This window comes from Protomyctophum parallelum (assembly GCF_964188405.1).
Source record: "Protomyctophum parallelum genome assembly, chromosome: 20".
NCBI lineage: Eukaryota > Metazoa > Chordata > Actinopteri > Myctophiformes > Myctophidae > Protomyctophum > Protomyctophum parallelum.
In genome coordinates, this window is record NC_139718.1 from 27,474,381 (window position 1) to 27,494,660 (window position 20,280).

General features: G+C 42.0%; 1 protein-coding gene across 6 annotated transcripts in view; it reads left to right on the forward strand.

Annotated features, from left to right (window-relative positions):
- The window catches only part of stxbp5b (syntaxin binding protein 5b (tomosyn)), a 39,334-nt gene that overhangs the window by 13,459 nt on the left and 5,595 nt on the right, over positions 1-20,280 (forward strand). Inside the window, exons 7-26 of one of the 6 annotated variants that reach the window (XM_083792263.1) lie at positions 96-179; positions 1,302-1,425; positions 2,806-2,884; positions 6,277-6,431; positions 6,577-6,649; positions 6,845-6,992; positions 7,813-7,880; positions 8,039-8,079; positions 8,873-9,093; positions 9,808-10,004; positions 10,552-10,677; positions 11,908-12,056; positions 13,543-13,605; positions 13,689-13,748; positions 13,843-13,890; positions 15,298-15,348; positions 15,601-15,702; positions 17,198-17,437; positions 17,991-18,360; positions 19,089-19,254. In XM_083792263.1, coding sequence (XP_083648389.1) covers positions 96-179; positions 1,302-1,425; positions 2,806-2,884; positions 6,277-6,431; positions 6,577-6,649; positions 6,845-6,992; positions 7,813-7,880; positions 8,039-8,079; positions 8,873-9,093; positions 9,808-10,004; positions 10,552-10,677; positions 11,908-12,056; positions 13,543-13,605; positions 13,689-13,748; positions 13,843-13,890; positions 15,298-15,348; positions 15,601-15,702; positions 17,198-17,437; positions 17,991-18,360; positions 19,089-19,254 — 2,565 coding nt within the window. The remainder of the gene's footprint in view (positions 1-95; positions 180-1,301; positions 1,426-2,805; positions 2,885-6,276; positions 6,432-6,576; positions 6,650-6,844; positions 6,993-7,812; positions 7,881-8,038; positions 8,080-8,872; positions 9,094-9,807; positions 10,005-10,551; positions 10,678-11,907; positions 12,057-13,542; positions 13,606-13,688; positions 13,749-13,842; positions 13,891-15,297; positions 15,349-15,600; positions 15,703-17,197; positions 17,438-17,990; positions 18,361-19,088; positions 19,255-20,280) is intronic. The other 5 variants (XM_083792265.1, XM_083792264.1, XM_083792267.1 and 2 more) reach the window with 5 other exon arrangements.

The window sequence follows — 20,280 nt, forward strand, 5'->3', positions numbered from 1 at the left end:
GAGATACAAGGTTTCTGCATGACAGCAACAATATACTATGTGCAATGTCTGTATGGCAATCATTGGAGCTCTGCCCACTTCTGTTGTTGTTCCAGATCCTGATTGGATTTGAGTGCGGGATAGTGGTGTTGTGGGACTTGAAGTGTAAAAAGGCTGACTACCGCTACAGTTATGATGAGGTAAGGCATATTACTTTGTTTTCAGGTCGGGACACCAGGTCATTCAGGGTGTTTTCTCATCCTTATCTCTGCAATGTGGATGCAATATTTCCACTGAATCGTCCCAATTTACGTAATAAGGATACAGTACACAATTCTTTCATCCGGATATCACAAGGGTAAAGTTCCTGCCCACCACCGTGGAGACTGAGGTCTGAGTCCTTTGCGAACACAATTGTTTGTTTGTGGGTGGGAAGCTGGCAGTCGCTACTCTCTGTCGCTGCTCTAGCCACTCCCACAGTTTGGCTGGTTTGGGTAAGGGTAGGCGTGTTCATACACATGCAACTAATGCAACTCCCTTCTGGCTCCAAAACTGTGGAATGCACTTCCCATTGCAGTCAGAACTGCAGCATCACTCCCAATCTTCCGCCGTAGCCTGAAAACCCACCTTTTCAGACTCCATCATGGCCCATAGCACTTACCCTAACCCCTTAGATAGCATTTCTGTTGGCTTAGATAGCATTTGACACAGACTTATAGCATGTTATGTAGACAGCACTATAATTGTATTGTATATAGTCATAGCACGCCATAGTACATATGTATAGCATAGTAGTGAATATGTATAGTTTATTATGTATACTGTATGTATAGTTTCATCATATAGATATTCCACTGTTACCTTCTTAGCTTACGCATGTTTCATGATAAATGCTTTTATGTGATGTATTCCCATGCTTTTGTTCTTGCTTAAATGTAAGTCGCTCTGGATTAAGAGCGTCTGCTAAATGCCTAAATTGTAAATTGTAAATTGTAAATTGTAACTAAGCTCAATGTAGGCTCAATGTAGGCTGACAGCGCATCGCAGGTTCGAGTCCTGATCCCGACAGCGTTTTCTGCGTGTCATTCCTCATCTCTCTCTCTCTCTCTCCCTCTCTCACTCCCTCACTCCCCATTTCCTGTCAACCTACTTTAAAAGAAAGTTTAAGAAGTAGTAAAAGTATAGCAGATCTACGACTGGTGAAGCGTTATGAGCTTGAAGATCTGCTATTTTAACTAGTTTGGGTCCCGTTTAGACGTTTATCTCTAAATTCTAAAGTTTTCCTGTTATCTCATGCATGCGTTTGTCTGCGTTTCTATCAGGCAATCCACTCTGTAGCATGGCATCATGAGGGTAAGCAATTTACGTGCAGCCACTCTGATGGCACTCTGACCACGTGGAATATACGAGCCCCTGCCAAGCCTGCACAGACCATCACACCACATGGTAAGATCTACACATTGGGACTGCACAGTTTGGACTACAATATTAACCCTTTCTGACCTGATGTCAGTCTATGTCAGTCGTTCTTTGATTTTTCAAAAATAGCAGATGCGCTATGAACTTGAAGATCTGCTATTTTTCAATAGCTAAAGCATAACATAATGCTAACACCATAAGGGGTTCCCGTTCAAAATGGGTTAATCCCAAAGGGGCACGGTGTCACAGTTGTTAGTGCTGTCGCCTCACAGCTAGAAGGTCCTGGGTTCGATTCCTGCTGGGGACGCTGTGGGCACTGGCGGCGTGTTCCCTCCTCCGCGTCATCAGTGCCCATACCCGAGGCCGGGGTTGGCGATAGGGCCTTTCTGTGTGGAGTTTGCATGTTCTCCCCGTGTCCCCTAGGGTAGATACCCTCACAAAAACATGCCGTAATCCTGGTCTCTAAAACTACCTCCCCCTGGCCAGCCGGGGCGCCTGATGGAGGGGAAAGGAACTGGTCGGAATAACGTGTCCCTTCCACGCGCTACGTCCGGCCGGGGAAATTCCCATCTGTCAGGTGAAAAGAAGCAGCTTGGACTCCTCATGCATAGAAGGAGGCATGAGGTCAGTCCGCTGCCCCCCCAGGTTGGCAGAGGAAGTGTAGCGCCCAGAATTACATTAGGTAATTGGCACTGGGTGAAAAGAAAACTGGGTTACAAAATCGTGGGATAAAAATGTAAGGGAAGAAAAAAAAGAATGGGTTAATCCCAATTAATTGTCCAAATGTGATTATATAAATGTAATATTAATTTGAGGAAGCAATGTTTTACATCCTGCGATGACACCAGTGCTTTCCCTCTTGTTAGTACATAATATGATCTAAATGACATCAATATCTGCAGTATACAATATATTTTACTCATTTAAATGTTCATGGTAATACAACGGACATGAATCATCACATTGGCAAACATGCACATTGGTCAGTTGATATTGCCGTGTGTGACATATGGTCAGCATATGTACTGTACCATATGGGTCACCTTCGTGTTTGTGTACTTTTATTTTTTTACAAGTAGCAATTCATTAATTTGACTGGGTAGGGCAGTGTTATATTTTTCATTAATAATATTTAAAAAAAATAGTTCAACTGATTGTCTGAGGTGACTACTCATGTTGTACACACATCATGTACTGTAGGTCTTCCGTAGTGCTCATTGCATTAGCTTTATTAATAACATAAGCCCTATACACTTTGTCGTACATCAATTAGTAGCCAATTTACAACCTGAGCTTGTAGATCAGCTATTTTCTTTCTTTTCTTTTTGTTTCTTTCCAAGTCTTCTATATAGTCACTATACTGCATATTTGTCTTAATTTGAGTATGTATACTGTTACTTCCACCAGGAAAGCAACCTAAGGATGGAAAGAAGCCAGAACCATGCAAGCCTATCCTCAAAGTGGAGTATAAAACCACCAGGGCTGGGTAAGGGACTAAAGGAACGGAGCTGATTCAAACAGAATTATGCACATCCACGTTAGTCGCTGGTGCAGGACAACAAAGAATAAATATTAAGAATAAAAGAAGACTGCACAGGAAGCTGCTGCTCTGAATACATTTATAGGGTTTAAATTTAAACCAGTGATCTTCCTCCGGGGAACCTGAGGAAGGGAGACCTCTCTTATTCTTAAGTGTGCCGTTAACAGCTGACATGTTGTGAGTTCCCACCCATCCTGTGTCAAAACCGACTGTACACAGTAAAATCCTCGTGTTCATTTAACTCTGATATTGTACAAATGTAACCATTTGGTTATATTTGTACACTCTCCATGTCCTGTAGCGAAAGCAGCTTTTCCGGTTGTTTTCAAGATACAGTAGCATGGATGTGCTGTGCAGTAGCTGTACAGTACATACAATATTTTATTAATTAATTATTTTTTCTTTTCAAAATCTTTTTATTAAAGGGGGAATGTCACGGCCCGAGATTAACATTGCTGATAAGGTACATCACGTGGTCTGAATGAAAACGATTTCAAACGGCACGTGACTATATCTCAAGCTCTGACATGACCTAGCATCTAGGCAAGCTGAGTGGCTAGCGCACTAAAGGCTACTAGTTTTGAGGTAACTTTTTGCGTCATACTAGGTGAAAGTATCATAAAAAATATATATTTTCGCTGGAAAATCTTCGTTACAATGACATTGAGTTGACGTGTACGTTTTAGTGTAAACTGTTGCATAATCGCAATTTCGCGTGACGAGTTCCATGCCCCTGGGATGGCGGCCATATTGGATTTCATGGAAACTTGCAATACAAAAAATATCCCTCAGTTTAAAATGTTGCCCTATTCACCCCCCCATTATAACTAATAGGGGCTAATATTGGGGCGGCCATATTGGATTTCCAGCAAAATAATTGATTATTATTATTATTTCTGGTGGACAACCTTTGAGGTCATGGCAAATGCAGTTTTCCTAAAAAAAAGGGTGGTTTGCCCCCTGGGTACCATGCATCATTTTCATTTGACCAACAACAACAAACTGGTTCTAAATGTTCTCCTTTGACAAACAACATTGATTCTAAAGGTTCTAATATGAGAAATAAGGTAAAATAAACATGAAATAAACATGGGGCGAGATATCCGTGCTTTGGGGTGAGATATCCACGCTGTGGGGCGAGATAACCACACTTTGGGGGCGAGCTATTCATGGCTTTGGGGCAAGCCGTCTTCACTTTTCGAAATTCCAGGGCGACCGTTCTTCACTTTTCGTGGGGGTGAGTTGGAAAAGGGGCGAGCGTACCTGTTCTGGTTTTCAACACTGAAACAGGCTTATTCTCCATTTTACACCAGTTCCGACATTTATATTCAGAGCTGTAGCATTAATTACCTTGAGTTAATATAATATTTGATATACATAAAATGATCACCCATACAAGTTGATCATTATAGCCTAAATAACGCTATGTCAATGATTAATGAGATGAAAGTTTCATCTGGGGGTGACGAAGACATCACATGCCTTCTGAATGTTATGTGGCTATTGGAGAGCTCCAAGTTGCGCACGGATACACTTTTTCCAGTGGTTCCTAAATGCTAGTTTCTTCGAATATATCTAATCTTCACAAGTTGTCGCGCTGTGATGCGTTTTATTATTATTAGAGAGAGAGAGAGAGAGATACGGAGGGAGAGAATTGCGGTGCGTAAGGCACTCCGTATGCGCGCTGATGCAAGACGCAGTGTGTGTGTGTGTGAGAGAGAGAGAGAGAGAGACCGCCCCCCCATATCGGTGTGTGTGAGAGAGAGAGGGAGAGAGGGAGAGGGGGGGAGAGAGGTCAGGTTACTTGAGCCGGCAGCAGTGCCCCGGGTAGAGGCACTATGACGGCGGGGACAGAGGACTGGATGGCCCGGCCACGGGACGGGACTCGAGTGACGCGGCGATATTGATTATTACAATGAACAAGCATAAACACACAGTTCACTTGAACAATGCTGTGGTACATAAGATATTTGAAGACGGATATGCATTTTAGCCCGGTGCAGTGCTGCTATAGACAGGCAGTGAACCTGTGAACAGGGCTCTGCACAAGGCTGAATTTGAGGCCATGTTAGCGGGGTTACAGAGAGCTGCATCCCAGCTCTCTGCCGGGGCATGGAACTCGTCACGCGAAATTGCGATTATGCAACAGTTTACCCTAAAACTTACACGTCAACTCAATGTCATTGTAACAAAGATTTTCCAGCGATTTTTTTTTTTTTGGTTGACACTTTCAACAATTATGAAGCTAAGTCTGACACCAAAACCACTAGCATGAGTTGATAGCCACCAGGAATGCTAACTCGCAGAGCCTAGAGGCGCTCTGCCCTTAGCCCAGATAAAAGATCAATTTCATTGGTCAAATTGTGCGATCCCGATCTGACGTCATAATCCAATATGCTAATTTTAATAGCCTTATTACCTCCCGAGGGCCGTGTCATCCCCCCTTTAAAGTTTTTTGACAAACCCAGGGGCAAGCATTAAACAGAGACATATCAAATAAAACTCCATCCCCTACCCCACCCACCCCCCACCCACAATCCCAAGGATAGTCGGAAAATACATAAATCTATACACATACACGAAATACATGCATACATAATTACAAAAAAATAAAATAAAAATAATAAAGCAGATTTTAATAGCAGAGCAGAATTTGTTTCAGTTGTGGTTGGCGTGGCCGAGGCACGGCACACTATACCGTTTGTGTGTTGTGGTAGAATGTCATAAACGGACCCCAGGTTTTGTAAAACTTCTTTTCAGAACCGGCAATTGAAAACCTTAACATCTCCAACTCGAGACAGGACATTATATCACGAAGCCACTGACTAGACTTTATACAGATGCATTTAATTACTGTATGCTGAGAGGAATTAGAATGGGATTTCAGCCAACATTTAACTTTTGGATGTTATTGCATTGTTTAGGTCTACGAACTTTGTTGAGAGATAACCGGGAAGGGTTTAGTTCCGGTTTGTCTTTGGAGTTATGTTGACATGAATATCCATCACAGAATGATGTATTGTTGAAGTAGTCTCATGACACCCCCCAGAAGCTGCAATAGTAAAACCTTAGTTCATTAGCTCTCAGTGTATCTAATTAGGACTAAGTGGATATAGAGTGACTGTCCCTGGGCCTCTATATCCACTTAGTCCTGATTAGATCTACACTTCTTGACAACATCAGTACTAAAAACGGAATCTATTAAAGTGTACAGGTATGTTTCTATTTGTGTGTGTCTGGGCCTTTTGTATATATATTGTACATGTTTGATCTCTCTGCATGTGTGTGTGTCTACTGTATACATCGTACGTCTTTCTATTTGTGTTTCTTGTGTCCAGGGACGCATTCATGGTCCTGTCTGGCGGTCTGTCTTACGACACAGTGGGCAGAAGATCCTGTCTGACAGTGATGCATGGAAAGAGCACTGCCGTACTGGAGATGGACTTCCCCATTGTTGACTTCCTAATGCTCTGTGAAACCCCATATCCCAATGGTACGTTCCCACGCATGGCTCTAGGCAGATTTTCTTTTCTTTTCTTTCTTTTCTTTTCTTTTTTTTGGGGGGGGGGGAGGGTGTATTAGGAGACTTATGTAAGAAGAGCCTTTTTAATACATTGTGTTTTCTGCTGATTTACCAGATTTCCAGGAGCCTTATGGTGTTGTGGTCCTGCTTGAAAAGGATTTAGTTGTAATTGATCTCGGACAGATTGGGTGAATATGTGGTCCTACACTATTATTATTATTTTGTCATTATTATTGTTGTTGTTGTTGTTGTTGTCCACCTGAGATTGATAAATAGATCAGTCTAGTCTTGAAATACCCATCCATACCAAATAACAATGGGTTATATAAAAACATATTCATGACATTGCCAGCTTTATTGTAATGGCATTGTTGTATTGACAGGTACCCAATGTTTGAGAATCCATATCCTATAACCATCCATGAATCACCAGTAACCTGCTGTGAATACTTTGCTGACTGCCCCGCGGAACTGATTCCTGCACTTTACTCTGTCGGCTGCCGGCAAAAGAGACAAGGTTACAGTAAGAAGGTAGGCCCACAATAAGGATGGAACACAAACACTTTTTAGGTTTTTAGGCTTTTAGTGTGTGTCCACAAACACAAACATTGATAAAGTTGAGGACCCAAATTGTGATTGAACGGAATGAGATGATGTTTGATGATGTACAATGATAAGACTTCACTTCACATGGGTGTGATTTTTCAATAAGCATGTACAAAAACCTCATCTATGAAAAGACCTGCAAGATCTCCATCCCTAATTTTAATCACGAGTTGCAGTATGTTCCCTTTTAAACTCTACAAATTTGAAGCACTGCTTCTGAAATGGTATTACTGCTTAATTCAGCGAATTCGGTGAGCGAATTTTCGCAATACAGGATTCCGCTAAATGGGCGTGCCCGAGGTATGACTGACATGTCGTAAATAAGTGAGCTATGGTCCAGTTAGAGCTCCACTGCTCAAGCCAGAACAGTTGTGCCCTCTAGGAAAGCTCACAGCCAGGGTAGCTTATTTATGAACAATCTATACCCTTAGTAGTCAACCTTAAACGACTGCTTTTCAAAACTCAACTTAAAATCAATATTCAGTACTTTCCATACAGTAGTCTGTTTAGTGTGTACACTACGCCCAGTCCACGCGTGTTTAAATTAAGAGCACAGTGCGCTTTGGTGTCGCCGCACAGTGTCAGCGAAGAAGTTGCATTTTTGTGTCGCAGCGGTGAAAGCTGTAGTCGCTCCTTGCCACAGTCTAGGCACATGCATTGGCAATCTCTCTCAGAATGCGGAAGTGGCATACCACTGCTGGTGTGAATTCAGCATAAAACTTAACGTGTGTTCTGCTGTCCATAGGAATGGCCTATTAATGGTGGAAACTGGGGTCAAGGCACACTGAGCTACCCAGAGATCATCATCACAGGGTGAGTTTAGACTCAAAGCTTGGGGGGGGGGGGGGGGGTGTGTGTGTGTGTGTGTGTGTGTGTGTGTGTGTGTGTGCACACTACATGGAAGCTATATTGTATGCTAATCAGGAGTTTCCTTTTTTTCCCTCAACTATAAACATGACATTGACCATAAGACATGCTGATGGGTCAATCAAATTTTGGGACGCTTCTGCATGTGAGTATCTTGATAAATCTTAAGAGACCATACCAGTGTCATTGTCAATATCAGCCACATAGTTTACATACCCCCCCCCCACCCAAATGTCATTATTGTTTAGATTATGTTTGTTTATATTTTGTCCATAATAAACATTATAACCCTAACCCCCTTCAAATTAAAAAAATCCAGGCATACTTATTTATATCCAATGGCTGTATTGGATTGAAGTAGTGCAGTGATTTTTGAAAGTTATGACAACATGAATGGCAGTGATTGACTTTTAAATGTATGCAGAGATATACAGTTCACAAATTTGTTGAAGACGGGCAATCAATGCTAATAGCAATCACTGCTAATGGGAATCACTGCTAATGGCAATCACTGCTAATGGCTAGAAGTCAAAACTTTTTTTAAGCCTTTCACACACATGGGGAGATTTATTGGTGGGATTTATTTGCATGCACGTCATATTTATTTCTCAAACCTATATCTAGTCAATGTAAATTTGCTCAACCAATAGTAGGAAGGGATTATTAGATAGTCTTTTGTGATTATTCCTATTATGGAATGACGACTAGATCTAGGAAGCTACCGGCTGGTTACCGTTTTCCTCTGTGTCTTCCGGCAACCATAAGGCAATAGGATGTGAGTAATAATCAATAGGATGTGACAATAATCTGTCAACTATTAAATTAGATGGTGTTTCATTTATTTGCATGATGCTTGGTGTGTAAAGTTATGTCTGTACTGTGGCCACTCCCATTTTAATCATGTCATAATAACTTTCCTTAATTCTGTTTTCCTGCAGTAATGCTTCAAGTACTGTACAAGCTGAAGACTGCCAAGGTTTTTGAAAGGGCTCGCGGAAAGGAGGAGAAGCCGAGCACAGACATAGTAGAAGAGGACCCGTTTGCCATCCAGACTCTCTCCTGGTGCCCTGAGAGCAGGATGCTCTGTGTGGCCGGAGTCTCTGCCCATGTCATTGTCTATAGGTTCAGCAAACAGGAAGTGACCACTGAAGTTGTGCAGGTACTTCTACCTATACAGTCACTGCACCAATCAGGATGAAGTTGCCTTAAGGGTTGTGAACAAACTTCTATTACCACATTAGATTTGACTAGGCTCTGCTGCTGCTGATGCAGCTCACCTTTCAGCTAGTTTTGTATTAATTAAGACAGGAACATTAAGAGGAGAGAAAGGAAGACGGAAGTTCTGATGGGGTTCAACCATACGACTCTTGATTCTTAATCTTCTCTCACATTGAGTACTGTTTCACGAATATTGGTCTTGCACAGGTGTGACGACACTCAAGAACAGTTGTATAAGAAAGACATAAAAAAAAACACAGGTTCCAAACTTCCATCACTGAGGAATCCTTAAAAAAAAGTAATTTTTTACCTTTGATAACTGGAATCCCCCCTTTTTGTATTGTTTCTTGTTTTCTGTACGGATGTAAACTAACATTATTTCTAAAGCCGGTGTATTTACATGCACACACACACACACACACACACAATATGCGCTGTCCCTCCCAAATAAACGTATACATAAATAAATAGTTCCAGATATTAGAGTCCTGATGACTACACTATTCAGGGGTATCCGTTTTTGTTTCTCCCTGCAAGGTTTAGGTTCAAGTAGTCTTCATGCCCACACACAAACATGTACTTTAGTACAATGTGGTGCAGTAAAGATAGATTTGTCTGAATTCTCTGAGTATGTATAAATGGATTTCCTTCACAGCTACTAGAGGTGCGCATGCAGTGTGAACTGTGTGATGTGGAGTCTCCAGACCCAACAGGAGGGGAGCAGCAGCAGACCCCCACCCTGCCCGCCCCAGGAGGAGCCGCCTCCAGTCCGCAGGAGACTGAGCCTCCCGCCCAGCCTTCCACAGGCAGCACCAACTCTGATGGACCCCGTGACAACATGCCATGTGTTCAGTATGAATGTTTTTTATGCTGTCATCCTTGTTGTGTACAGTATGCCACAAAGGTGGCCGAATACTTCAGAATTGTGTAATGAATATCTGCAACCCCCCACCAGATGTAATTACAGCATGATTAAGTAAGAAAGTAAGTTCTGTGTGTGTAGAGCATGGCTTTGACCCTGCCAGGGTTAGGAGTTTGACTTCCAATTGGACCATTCTTCAAACACATTACATGGTCAATGTCTGGGACAGATTACATAACTTTTAGTCAGAACATGTCAAATTAAAGGACTGCAGTTTTTGAATCTCACTGCTCTTTCTGTCCTAAAGGGTGTTTATCTACCAGTAGCTAACTAGGAATGTCGGGGGGTAACTCATTTAAGGATTTCCTTCACCAACATTTGTTGAGAAGTGAGAGTAGTGATGGGCTTAGTTGTTCTAGACAATCTGTGTGTAGCACACCCGAATAAGATGAGATCAACATGGAGAACAAGCAACTACTTTCAACAGCTTATGGCATAATTTCTGCGTATTGTTGCGGACAATATTTTTTTCTGCAGGGTGAGGACCTCCCCGCTGAAGCAGTCTCCGGGCTACCAGGTGGAGTTAGTGATCCAGCTGGTCTGGGTGAGTGGGGAGCCACCACAACAGATCACCAGCCTAGCTATCAACTCCTCCTACGGCCTGTAAGTCTCTCTCACACACACACACACACACACACACACACACACACACACACACACACACACACACACACACACACACACACACACACACATGCACGCACACTCATGCGCACACACTTACACTGTCCTCACTTCTCTCTGTCTGTTCTTTGTAGCCAGAGGCCATAGTCATACTGTCGGGGGGGGTAAATCCTGCTTGATTTGATTATATCAGTGCACTGAGTTGAGTAGAGTGTAGCTGAACTTCTTGTCCAGACAAACTAACTGTTGCCACACATTGTAGCCAGTTAAATACCTCAAGTAGCATTTAAGAGTACAACGATACTCAATGTTATTTCATGCCTGTTAGGAAAGTTACACGACTGACGCACCAAGGTGATGGCAATAATACTAATTACCGTAGTCTTAAGTCCTAACCACACCAAAGGGTCACCATGCTACTCCTTGGGTCCAAACGGTTGCAAGGAGTTAACGCTAAAACCGTCTCATTTTTTTTGGTGTGGTTTGGGCCATTGAATTCCACGCGTTGAATCACTAGGGTCAATGTGGGTCAACGTGTAACAAGACATATCACACCGCATGGACAACGCTAAAACCGTCTTGACCCTTTGGTGTGGTTAGGGCTTTATGTCCGGGCTACACTGGGGACGGAACAGAACTGTACGCTAGACTGGCTACACCGACAACTCGTCCGTGATGGTTCGTCCCGCGGGGAGTTCCGTATTTACTATTTCGTTCCTCTGAAGGTGAGGCGAAGGTCTGCGTAGCCCCCGTGGACACACGGAAATATAGAGCACAAGCGTAAAAAAAAGAAAGATTCATGTGTGTAGCTTACGCATAAACTGCGCACCGCAACCACGGTTTCATTGATTATAGTGGCAGGGTGCTGTTGCAGAGCCAATTCCGTGTCCAGTGTAGGCCCTTACCATGCATTTCATGAAAGCTAGTTTGAAATAATGTCATGCACATTTGTCCAGTGCATAGCCTACTGCAGGCCTGGTTGACTAGATTTAGAAGACATTTTGAAGCTATTGCTACTGAAATGATCAATTATTTTATATGGAGAAATCCCCCATTTAACATGCATCTCAAAAGGTTGAGAAGGACAGCTTGCCATCGCAGAGTGGGTGGAGCTTATCGAAGTGCAAATTGAATGAATACAGAGGAGACTGTCTCATTCTAGCTTTGTGTTTTCTAATGCAAACAAATACCACCTCTCTTGTGTTACAGTGTGGTGTTTGGCAACAGTAACGGTCTGGCTGTGGTGGACTACCTCCAAAAAACATTGCTGCTGAACATGGGCACATCAGATTTGTACAGTCCCTCTGATCCCTACCAGAGGCCTTGTTCTCCGCGCAAATCAAGACAGCCCTCCGGAGGTGAGCATTTCAATGTCACTGTTTCACTGCTGCCGTCTGTCTTTCTCTATTTCATAAGGCCTCTCCTTTCCGTCTGTGACGTCTCCCATCCTGCACTGGCTGCCACAGTCAAATATGTCTTACATAGTTATTGCTTTATTTAGCTGTAATTAATTTAGTATCGGGTAAGAGATTAATATTATCGTCTGAATGGTGTCAGCTGTCTAGGTCCATCGCAGGCGATCTGTGAAGCTAGAGAAGACCGGTTTGACACTTGGCAGCCAGCTTGGCTTTTGCAACTTGAGCCCCCCCCCCCAGCAGTAGCTCCTCCCCCTCAAGAGGGGGCGTCACTTACAGATTCTCCCATCTGTTCATTTGGACAGTGAAAAGACACCAGAGCATGCTAGTTAAGGGCACATGTACATGTTCACAACGTATCTGCTTGTAGATCAGTCATTTTTTAAGTAGAAATCCCGCTTTAGTGAGCTGTGTACTTGTACTTGTGCCCTTAACTAGCATGCTCTGGTGTCTTTTCACTGTCCATGTACAGTACATGTTTATCACTTTATTAAGTCATAACATGTAATTGAGCTTTGCTTATTTGCTTCTGTCAAGTCATGTTGTTTTATGTCATGTTGTGTTTTTCACTCTGTGCCTCATCATGCTTTCATTCTCGCTTTGTCTTTGCGTTGTTCATTCATCTTGTTCTCTGGCCATCGAGCTGTATTCAACACTTTTTTGTGCAAAGAATAGCAGTTATTAAGCTACACAAAGGATAAAGGCAATGTCTGACATTTCAAAAATATTCCCTGAATCAGTTGTTTGGGTTGGTACGAGTCCAGCTGCTGGCTCCTGCGATCCTCTGCTTCTTCCTGAAATCTGAAAAGAGTGTTACTCTTAAAATAACATAATAATAATCTGGATTTTAGTGTATTCACTTAGGTTTTCCCTGTTCTGTTGTTGACCTTATTTGACTGTTGGTCTCTCTCTATGATTTTGTAAAGACATTCCAACTTTGACGTCTTGCATGTCCAGCCTTTCTAACTTGTATACTGAGTCTGTGAAAAAACTACACTCTTCTCGCTTAAGTGAGTCTTTCTTTTCCTTCATCTCTCAATACCATAAATCTGTTCTTTAAGTCCTCCATTTTTGTCTATTCTCTTTTCTCTCACATCAGATCATTATGTTATATACTATGTGATGAATACATAAAATATACTGAACATTATGTGAACAACTAACTAAGTACTGGCAATGACATTTCTATCAGCAACCTGCTTACAAATAATCTAACTCTGCCTGCTGCATACAGTGTTTCTTGACGGTACAAACCGCTGAGATACCTTGGGTCAACAAATATTAACTTTTTTACTCAAGTGGAAACCTACAGTATTTGCTATGTGGTTGAGTGTGCTTATGTTAGCATAAAGAATGGCTCAAATGTTACTCGCCATACAGGCATACAAGCTGTAAAAGTAGCTTACAACATTCTGCATCCTCCCGACAGGACTCTGTGACTCCAATGACGGCTCCAACGCCTCAGAGGATCGTTGCAAATCACCAACTTCAGGTAAGCCTCCAATTTTACCTTCTTTCTACAAAGCAACTGTGTATGGTTCATTCTGCTTACACTGTTACTTACTTGGCACGTAGGATCTACCTCACCCTGCAATTCTGACGATGAACGAAAACAGCAAAAGTTCATTGAAAAGGGTACTGTATTCGCCAAACAATCTGCATCCTACAAATCTCTGAGCTGAAAAATGTCAAATGATTGACATGTACTATTGTTATTGTCATTTTTCAGTGAAGTTCAAAAGCAGGCGTTTCTCCAAGACTGTTGCCAATGACTTTGGTACTGTATGATCAGAATGTACTCTCTCGCTCCGATTTCTCGGTTTCTCTCTATCTTAAATGACTCGTCTAACCATGCTTTGCCTTAATAGAGCATCACGCAGTGCAACTTGTGCCACTGAAACAAAGAAATGCATTCCAGCAATGTGATCTTTGTTTACTAATCAAGAGGTGTTGGGGTCATGTACTGTATTTGATTGATCAAATTGATCAGGAGTGATTATTCCCAAATGCATGAATGATAGAAGTACTGCATATCCTTTTGTACAGGTTGCAGATTTTCTATGCAGCTTGAATCACAATTACTAAAGTAGCCATTTGTCAAAAAAAAAAGAGTCTATGAAAGTAACAAAAAATTAAAGCCACTGATGAAAGACCTGTATACTGTATGTACACAAAACTGTTTATTTTCAGAAGAAACAGAAGCAGAGTTTCGTGTTGCCTGTACTTATATACTTAAAGAACACCAACCTGGCTATATTCTGGTCCAACTCCAAGTATACAAAGTCTAGTCACAATCACATACTAAAAATAAACAAACAGCTCCTCCAATTACAGTATCATGGGCCCTTGATACACCACTACAGCTTTTATGGCTTGAGCATGCCATGGCAAAAAAGGCCCCACTTTCATTACAGATCTTACAGAACGTTATTCTTCATTCAGAAGCATAGAAAATCTGCATTGTTTATTTCCTCACGAAACTAATGTCTAACCATAACTGAAGTGAACTCTCTCAATCGTAGCGGCTGTCCTTGATGCCATATTTTTTGATTGCAGGGCTTCTTCTGTTGACCCTACTTTGCTTCAGTTGTTTTGCTTCTTCTTATTGCCCTACTTTGTAGTAAACTACAATAATGACATTTTAATGCCACGTCGTCTTGACTTTTTCCTGCTTTGTTTGACAGTACAGTCCCCATGGCTGTGTGGTACTGCTCAGTGTCTCGCAAATGTTTGTGGGATATTCTTGGCAGTTTTTTGGGCAACGCACCCAGACAAGGGTTTATTAAGGAAACTATGTTGGATTAGCATTTACATTACAGTATTTTCATTTAGCTGACACTTTTATCCAGAACTGCTTTCAACAAGTGCAAGCATTTTTTAAGCTTAATTTCCTATCACTACAGATGGCATTACAAATTCGAATCTTATTCTTGGACGTTGCCAAAAAAGATGTCATGTGTATCACTATCCAATGTTTGAGCATGATGCAGTAGCTCAATGTGTGCCTGCTGGTTGCAGTATCTCATTTGAATGTGGATTGTTGAGTAAAAAGACATTTGAGAAAGCTGAGATTTGTCAGAATTGGAATAATTTACATTATTTTGCATTATGAATAGGAATGTATGTTTCTGTTACAGCCAAGATTATTTGCATTTATGAATAGGAATGTATGTTTCTGTTACAGCCAAGATGTCACGGAAAATTAGCTCGCCTACTGAGCAAAAGCCAGACTTGGGTAAGCCATCCTGACTTTCAGTTTTGAAGCACCGTCATATTTCCTTACAGGTGTGACCTCCCTGCGTAATCACCTTTCAATCCACTGTTTAGAGAGTGTGTGTGTGTGTGTGTGTGTGTGTGTGTGTGTGTGTGTGTGTGTGTGTGTATATATGCTGCTGTTCTTCTTCCAAGATTGTGTCAATGTGAATGAAATTCCTGTTTTGTAAGCTGAGACACAGCGACCAATTTCTGTGTTTGCACTTTGACCCAGAGGAGAGGGTGCGGCGCCAGTGCTCTTTGCCACATAAAAAGAAAAGGTGCTCCCCTGTCACAAAGGAGTATGTCCGTAAACTATGCTCAAACCCTGAATATCGTGAGTGGGCCATCTGTGGTCTGAAGTGTTATTATAACGTTTACTAACCCCATCTGCACCATTGCTGGGGTCTTCCTCTCCTGGCTTGGCATGCAAGTCTGTGTGGTCACTGACTCACTAATACTCTCACCATTACTTATTTCATTGTCTTTTTTTTTGAGGAAGTTTCAGCTGTATGACTGCACTCGGTGTTGGAAATCTGGCTTTTCTTGTTTGCACTTTCTTGCCTCTGAAACACAGCGGTGATTTGTCCGCCCTTTGTGTTTGAAGTTCTTAATGGGAGACATGGTGCTTCTGTTGGGTTGACCTCACTAGCCTTGTCAAAGAGGGTAAAAGCCTGTATTTAGAAATGTTGTCAGCCTGGCAACAAAACATGAATTTGTTCTTTCTCTAGAGTTGTAGTGGGGTTGCCAAAAAAAAAATATATATATATATATTATTTTTAAGAATCTATTTAAAGGAAGAGTGATATGAGCAGAAGAAGATCAATGTCAAAAAGCCTGGAGGATATTCAGTCTTTTGGGACATTACATACTGGGTTATCCTTTGTTAGTTACTGCATATTCGGGTCATGTTGTTAAAAAGAAGACTTGGAGCTTGGAACCATGCCGTAATAGAGCGTCGCAGTCCCTCCCCCTTTTAGAACGACGAGTGGCCCAGGAAATGAATCTCAATGCATTTTTCCCATAGGCTTTTCAGAAAGTATTTATTTAAAGACGGTTACGCCGCGGACAAAGCCAACTCGGATCGTGACAAATCATGACAATGAACACAATATTTTGGGCCGATCAAATCATTAGAAAGAAGAAAATATAGGCAGGACACAACACTATTTGTTTTGTTTTTCTTCTTATAAATTATTTGATCAGCCCAAAATATTGTGTTCATTGTCATTAAAAGCCTATGGGGAAAAATGCATTGCGATTCATTTCCTGGGCCACTCGTCGTTCTGAAAGGGGGAGGGACTGCGACGCTCTATAGCAAACGGTTGTTAACCACATGGCATTACAGCTTGGAGAATGGCATGTGCTACAGCAGTGGTTCTCAACCTTTTACACTAGACTGCTGACTTAAGCCAGATTTATGCTTTATGCATATGCCAGCATTGCTCGCCTAAACAAAACTTTTTTCCCTTTTCTTTTTTTTTAACAATTATTTTTGGCAAGTGATAGTTGTGCTATAAAGCTCTGGTTCTCAACATGAGGTCCAGGGACCCCCTTGGGTCCTTGAGGAGTTACAGGTCAGTAGCTGAGTGTGGCCTAATGCATATCTAACTGGGTTTACTTGAAATGAAAAAGGTTGAGAATCACTACTTAAATTATGGTTAGGTGAACTGCTTAGGTTCAAGCAGTTCACTGTTCATGGGTGATTACCAGTTAGTGCAAGAAGAAGAGGCTCTCTTCATACTTCCTCTCTCTTTCATGTATCCCTTCTCTAATTTTAATTCTCCTTCACTCCATTTCTTTGCGCCACCCACCTTCCTCTCCCTGTCCAGATGCCAAGGACAACTCGTTCTGTCGTTCACGCAGCTCCAGCATGACGAGCATAGACAGAGAGTCTCGAGAGGCCATCTCCTCCTTCCACTTCTGCGAGAGCTTCCCCAGGAAGACGGACGTGGCGGTCAGCCCCAGTCTGCTGGTGGGCACCACCACAGGCTCCGTGCTGGTGATGGCCCTCAGCCTGCCAACCAGTGCTGACCAGAGACTGCTGCAGAACACTGGAATATCCTCCTGTGGTACGAAGAAGTAGTGGGCCTCAACCTGTGGCATTTTCAGTCTTCTATGCATGGAGTGTGGGTGTGTGGTGTCTGAATGTGACTTGGCAGATTTTGAATAGATTTAAAATTTCCACAGCTTATATTATTTATATATGTGTTTTGGGCCTACTTCTAACATCTTAGCCAGGGATTGCTTCACCAGACATACAGTACAGTATGGGTCAGTAACATCTGTCTGAACAGTAAAATAATTTATTTTTTATCAGGTTGACCACTTGAACGAACACTAGCATCCCTATCTTGGGGGTCTACAAGGCAATCTGCATGCTCACAACGTGCGACGGCAACACGTTGTGAGCTTGTAGATTATCTATTTTCCAATGGATGGAAGAATTTAGAGATGAGGGCTTATTATAGAATATAGACCCCTGTACACTGTTCAAATCAGAGTTACAAAGTACTTTAATTACAGTTATGCAAAACGAATAGAATCGCACAGTTTTATAAATAAAACAAATAAATAAATCTAACACAAGAAATAATGTAAACTCATCTCTTTGTGCATTGTCAGGCACTTTGGTAAAACTGAAGGGGGGCATCCTGACCATGGCCCTGCTGGATGCAGCTGGCTCTCTGCTGCCCCCTACGTACGAGTCGTGGTACGACCCCAACGCCTCTGAAGAGGACAAGGAGAAGGAGCGGAGCAGGAGACGCAGGCCGGCCTCCCCTCCCGCCTCCTCCTCCCAGGAGGGCCAGGACAGCCAGTATGTTGTGGTGTGCTCGGAGAAGCAGGCCAAGGTTGTGGCCATGCCCTCACAGACCCGCCTGTACAAACACAACATCACAGAGTCCTCCTTCGTGCTGAGAGCCGATGTGGTGCAGATGGCCGCAACAAACTGCATCGCCTGCTTCTGCGCCAACGGACACATCATGACTTTGAGGTAGCCTCCTCCATACATGCTTCATCTGTAGTCATTAATACCAAGTGTGTTGTTTTAGCTTTTATTTTGTTTTATTGTTTTTCAATCAACGGGGTACAGATTATTATTTCCTTTTCTTTTTGCAATAATGTAGAAACAAATACTTAAAGCAGAAAAAAAGGAAAACGAGAACGCAAAAGTAAACCTTTTTTGTTTTCAACATGTCTTGGGTCTCTTGGGGTTTTAATAATAATGTATTCATTTTATCGTTTTGTTTTGTATCCTCTGTCCGTGATGGGACAGTACAGAGACAGACATAATTCAACACAAAATGTATAAAATGGGGGGTGTAGTACATCATGTATATCATATATGGGCAACTGGCTTTGGGCTTTAATCACTTCAGTCTATATTAGTAGCTGAATGACTATATGCCCAATGTATTTGCATTTAAAGTCATGAAGTTAACACAAGTATAACTAAATTAATTTGAAATAAAATAAAAATTTTACTATTCAGGATCCCAATTCAAAAATAGCAAAACAAATATTCAGGATTTCAATTCAAAAATAGCAAAACAAATATTCAGGATTTCAATTCAAATATAGCAAAAATAGCTGATCGGCTATTCTTGCCCCCGACCTGCAATGTGGAAAATATAGTGTGGAAATATAGTGGCCCTCTCCAGTCATAGTTGCCCAGCCCTGATGTGTATACTTATTATACTCCTGTGTGTTTTTCTGCCAAAGTTTGCCCAGTCTGCGCCCCCTGGTGGATGTGAACTACTTGCCACTGACAGACATGAGGATAGCCAGGACATTCTGTTTCTCCAGCCTGGGACAGGCCCTGTACCTCACCTCCCCCATGGAGATCCAGAGGATCACATACAGCCAGGAGACCTGTGACAATCTGCAGGTCACATACCGTCACATCACTCCCACTTTGTTTTAGGGAATTCATATCGATAATATACAGTGAAGAGGTTTGGGTTGTGTACTTACCTTGCCATGATGTAACTCCAATTTGAGCAATTTTTTATTTTATTTCTTGTCCACATTTGGAATTGCATCATGGCAAGGTGACTACACAACCCAAACCTCTACAAAAGTGGTCTTACCCTTAAAAAACCCCAGGGGGTAAATCCCCAACATCAGAGTTGGAACCGGAGACCAATTGGGTCTCCATTGACCCGCTGAGAGCTGTTCAGAGGTGGACAGCCGCTGCCCCCGCCGGCAGGGGCAATGGGGCTCAAGAGTTTAACACCAGAGTCAGATCCCTACAGCATTTTGTATAGCTCAGTGGTTTCAAACTTTTTCCTAATTCAAAATTCAACAATTTTTAAACACTTTCAAGATTTTTCAAAAATGCAGATGTTTAATATCTGCTATTTTTGAATAGCAAAAATCTAAAATGACACGGATGCTTTCCCGAAAATGGGTAGGTTATAGGCCTGACTTAAACACTGTTCTCCATTTGTCCATCCATTAGCACGTTGTGTAAATAATGGTTTGACAAGTGCTTTAGAAAACAACTATTATAAACTTTACACTGTGAGGTGAAATAGGAGAAATGGAGGACTAAGGTAAAACAAATTGTGGACTTGTCAATGTCTGAACATAAATGACTGCTGTTTGTTTATTAAATAGTTGAGCATAGTTATATTTAGGTTACCGCATTGCAAGACCTCGATATGCATAATGTTAAGTCCACAAGCTGGTGACATATTTATGCATGCCACAAATTTATATCACCAATTTCACCATGCTAGAGGAGATGAAGATCAGGAAGTGACGCATGCATGAACGCACACATGCAAGCAAGTTAGCGCACACACAGACTTCATAGTCCCCCCTCCACCTTTTGTGGTTGGCGACAATCAGGCAGCCTAGACTAGAGCACAGCTTAATCCAGTACGTACAGTACATACTGTACATCGTTTGA